A 4864-nucleotide genomic window follows, 5' to 3' on the forward strand; every position below is an offset into this window, starting at 1 on the left:
TTTATGTTTGTTTTATGGTATAATAATTTGAAACAGTCCGGCATGAAACATAATGAAGTACATGTTAACAAGACATCTAAACTATGCAGAGAATGTTATATATCAAACGGAGATGATATTTCCACCATTAATTTTACTCCTTCCACCACATTTTAAACCTCTTTCCCAAAATACCCTTGTAAATTACGGAGTACGGAGTAATTATTAAAGGCGTGGATTAACTATTCAATTCTTCAATTCTCATTACCCTTTGTCTATCTTTTCCACTTTTTTCATCTACCAAATCAGTAACAACATCCCTAATCGTTTATTTTCATAATAAAATTGAAGATTACATCTACACTCACTCTATTATGAACACCCAGGTATTTATTTATTTGATGATATTGTTGAATTTTTCATTTATTTTCTACTCCGATCAATTAGTTGATGAGTTAGACTTTCACTAAAACCTTTAATTTGAGTCTAAGCTTGTTTGTAGTGCTCTGCTATCACTTTGATTTTCATATTGTTAATTTAGTAAGTTATAATCTGATGCAATGTAATCTGCCATCACTTTGTTTATGCTTTGCCTAATTTTACATTACTTTACTACCACTGATTAGTTGTATATTTCAAGTTAGTTGTTGTGTTGTGTTGTCATTGTTTGCTACTACTATTAACTTTAGTCTAGTGTATTTTTTTGACCTTGTGATTTTAATTTTGACCCAAAGTGTATGTTCAGTAGACACAAATATGGCTTCTGTTCGTTTAATTTATTAGATTGATACTTCTATTCATTTTAATTTTAACTCAGCAGGTCAATGATGATGAAAAGTAGTATCTTGAGAGTTCTAAGTTTCAATCGCGTGATGAGTTAGTAAAGAGTGTGCGAGCATTTTATTTTAATAAAGGTATTGGACTATCTATTTGTAACTCTAAAATGGATACATTTGTACTTCTAAAGTGTGATCGGGGCGGTTCCTATCGAGATAGAAACGATGGTGGAGAAACAAGAAAACGGAGCACTGTGACTCGTTTGATTGATTGTCCCTTTAAAATAGAAGGACGAAAAGGATGGGATGGTATGTGGATATTTAGAACAAAATGCATGAAACATAACCATGAGCAATCTTCTGATATTTCTGGACATTCAGATTCCTCGTGACTGCCACTTGCCTATGTTTCGAGAGCTCATGTTCAATGTATCTAAATTTGCTTTGAAGGAGATCTACAAGCAATACCTACTATTAAAAAAAGGTATTATTATATATTATAAATTGATGTATATGATAATGGCAGTATATTATACATTATACATTGATATTATTAAACTTTATTATTTATGTACTTTTATAGGTACAAAGACTTCATGCACCGGTCATTTTACGAAAACTATGGGACTTCAATGTGCTCACGTGATAGAAAGCTTGCAAGGAACAACCCTTTCTTTGGAGCTTGTTCATCCACATTGGAGGATTGATACATTATCTTTGAACCCGGATGAATTGTCTCAAAATGATGGTTGTGAAAGTTTTGTTAACTTGGTTAATGAGTTGGTTTCAAAGTATAAAGTATGGCCCGAATATAAGAAAGAATATGCTACTTTGATGCTTGGTAAACTTTTGAATGAACACGATATATTATTTGACCCGATGATTCAACGCTCGAAAGGGAGACCTCCAAAATCAAAAAGGAAAAAGGGGGTAACTTCTACCGCACGAGAGCCTTCAAAATTTGAGCTTGTTGAATCATCTCGGAGTCACAATCCAAGTTTTGTCGGTACATCTCAATGGAGTGGTGAAGTGGAGGATACAAGTTATATTAATTTTGAAAGCACCCTAATGGATTTAAATGGTTATCCAGAATTTTCGGAAGACTATATGTTGTTCGATTAGTGCAGGCTCCAATATTATTTTTTTTTGATACGGTGCTGTAGTTTTTGTTGTGGTAGGAACATTCACATCATTTTTTGATACAGTGCTGTAGTTGTGGTTGTAAACCAAATTTGGTACATTATGTTTTGAGACTTGCATCAGGCAGTGGCGGAACTTGAAGTTTTTGACTAGGAGGGCGAACATTAATTTTTTTTAGTGTAGTACTTGAACAAAATAAACATCATCATAATTATATATGTGCGATAATAAAAATCATTACAATTCGGCTCGACGACCTTTGAGCATTTTAAATTCATCGATTACAGATTCAGAATTAAACTTTTCAGCAATTTCTCTTTCAATATAAACCACCAAATTATCCGCTAGAAATTCATCGTACATCTTGTTGCGAAGCCGATTCTTGCATATTTTCATCCCTGAAAATGCTCTCTCGGTTGTAGCAGTTAAAACGGGAAGCGTTAAGATCAGTCGAATTAACCTATCCAGCATATTATAGTTCTCGTGTTTCCCAGTTTCCACAAGACCTCTACATACTTCAGTAAGAGTTGATGCACCAATTAGCTTCGGGTTCTTTCCCAACTCAATATTAAACAACTCCAACTCAGATTTCAATCGGCTTCTCTCTTGCTCTGTAAAATCTACAGGATAGTATTTCTCAACTAGAGAACAAAGATGATCAACATTTAACAATTTCGAGTCTTTTCTTGGAACTAAAGTGGAGCTAAGAGTTAATAACTCCATAGCTTGATCGTCAAATCTATTGTTTAGCTCTAACAACTGTGTGTCAAGTGTGCTAATGAAGACATCTACTCGATAATAATGTTCAAAAGTAACATGATTATCTTGTCGACGAGGGTGATATCGACCAGACTTGTATGGAGCGCTCAAATCAGGAATATCTACTTCGTGTTTCTCCGAAAATATTTTCACTCGTTCAAGTAAAGAATCCCATCCGTTATTTCTTAAATCATTAAGATACTCCTTTGTTGCTGTAACTAGCGTCATGGCATTGATAATATCTTGAGATTTCTTTTGCAAAGCTTGGGAAAGAAATTCAGTCTTTCCCAATATCTTCTTCATTAAGTGTAAAATCAACACGAACTCAAATGATTTTGTGTAACCATAAGCTGTATCAGCATCTCCACGTTGAGAAGAACAAGATCCATCATCAATTATTCCTCTATGAACAACACGAGTAGAATTAAACATTGAAATCAAACTGCAAACTGAAGAAAAATGGAAACCCCAACGAGTATCACCTGCTCTTCTTAAGGTCCCAACCTGGTTAGCTCCTTTACCCGTTTCAATTTCACCAAGTTCCAATAAACGTTCAGTTTCAAGAGCCTTTGCCTTTTGCAATTCATCATGACATTTACTAGAAGCACATATCATATTTATGATAAAAGTTAGTTTTTCGAAGAACTGGTGAATTGGGATAACTTCTCTCGAGGCTGCAACTAAAGCAAGTTGTAATCTGTGAGCAAAACAGTGGACATAGTATGCATAAGGACAATCTTTAAGAACAAGAGCTTTTAATCCTTTCCATTCCCCTCTCATGTTACTAGCTCCATCATAACTCTGACCTCGAATTTTACTAGTATCGAACTCATAATGTGAAAGTCGTTCCCATAAACTTCGTTTTAGAGTTATTGCTGAAGTATCTTGAACGTGCACCAAATCCAAGAACCTTTCAGTTAACACCCCATTTGCATCTACGAATCTTAAAACGATGGCCATTTGCTCTTTTTTGGATTCATCACGCTACTCATCAACCATGACACAAAAGTAAGAATCGCCAACTTCACAACGAATATGTTTTCGAACTTTGTTGGCAATTATATTTAAAAGTTCTTTTTGAATCAATCCCGAAGTGAACTTTGAATTATAAGGAGCATTCTCCAACACAACCTTGGCAACATCATCATTGTAAGAAGCTAAAAGCGTCAAAAGTTCAAGAAAATTACCGCGATTACTTGAATTAGTCGATTCATCATGCCCACGAAAAGCACAAGCTTGAAATGTCAACCAACGAACAATGTCAATTGAAGCTTTCAGTCGTAGACGGTTATTTAATTTCGACTCTAAACGTTGCTTCTCAAAGACATTTTCAATATGTCCAGCTTGATTCAACAAATTTTCGCTAGATAATAAGGCGCTTTTATGTTGTAAACTATTAGCATGCTTAAGGAATGCACATCTATTTCCATCATTAACTTTTTTCCATTTATCAAATCCTTTAACAATAAAAGCATCATCACCTTTTCGGACAGCGGGTTTGTCACTAAACAAGTAACAAAGAAAGCAATACGCGGCATCCTTTGTAGGAGAATATTCTAACCAATTAGAAAATTTACCAAACCAAGCGTATCGAAATCTACGAGGCTTAGTAGATGTACCTTTAGTAGGATACTCGTCCAAACGAATCTGATAAGGTCCTTGATTCAGATAAAACCGTCTTACTTGTTCCCGTTTATCAACCGGGTAACTCCATATTTGTTCACGCATACCGGGATCTCTTTCAAAAGAATTAGAGTCCACATCGCCTACATTCGGCCTTGAAGATTCAAAAACAGGTGGTACTTGTTCATTTTGTTGTTGTTCATGCTCACTTGTTGAAGGTTTGAATCGTTTACTATTTTGAATATCGACTTTGGTTGTATCATCTATAGTTCTCTTGAAAAATGAGGTAATAGATTTTTGTTTATCCATAAAAACTCCTGAAAATTAAATCATTTATAGATATGTAAATCAAATTGTCACATCTAATTATTTAGAACTACAATACAACAAAGAAAAAATACAACTAACTATAACACATATAATAATGTAAATCAAATTGTTTTTCAATAAAACCATCAGGTCCTTACTCTTGAGCTTACTGCTTACTTACAATTAACTAAGTCTATAACCAACAATAATAATGATGATAGAAAAAGATCTATCATAATTAATCAATTAGAAAAAAAAATAGTTAATCGATTAGAAAT

The 4864-nt window shown here is 34.0% G+C and overlaps 2 protein-coding genes across 2 annotated transcripts; both read right to left on the reverse strand.

The window, feature by feature from the left end:
* Positions 1 to 2132: 2132 nt before the first annotated feature.
* On the reverse strand, positions 2133 to 3614 carry LOC139841291 (uncharacterized). The gene has a single exon (XM_071831517.1). The coding sequence runs from the start codon at positions 3612 to 3614 to the stop codon at positions 2133 to 2135; it is 1482 nt and encodes a 493-aa protein (XP_071687618.1).
* Positions 3615 to 3638: 24 nt separating this feature from the next.
* On the reverse strand, positions 3639 to 4586 carry LOC139841292 (uncharacterized). Its single transcript, XM_071831518.1, has one exon. The coding sequence runs from the start codon at positions 4584 to 4586 to the stop codon at positions 3639 to 3641; it is 948 nt and encodes a 315-aa protein (XP_071687619.1).
* Between the last annotated feature and the right edge of the window lie 278 nt (positions 4587 to 4864).

Source organism: Rutidosis leptorrhynchoides, chromosome 4 (assembly GCF_046630445.1).
Source record: "Rutidosis leptorrhynchoides isolate AG116_Rl617_1_P2 chromosome 4, CSIRO_AGI_Rlap_v1, whole genome shotgun sequence".
In the NCBI taxonomy this organism is placed as follows: Eukaryota; Viridiplantae; Streptophyta; class Magnoliopsida; order Asterales; family Asteraceae; genus Rutidosis; species Rutidosis leptorrhynchoides.

Coding starts and splice junctions, on each gene's coding strand:
- LOC139841291 (XM_071831517.1), bottom strand. CDS start 3,614: ATGGCCATCGTTTTAAGATTCGTAGATGCAAATGGGGTGTTAACTGAA.
- LOC139841292 (XM_071831518.1), bottom strand. CDS start 4,586: ATGGATAAACAAAAATCTATTACCTCATTTTTCAAGAGAACTATAGAT.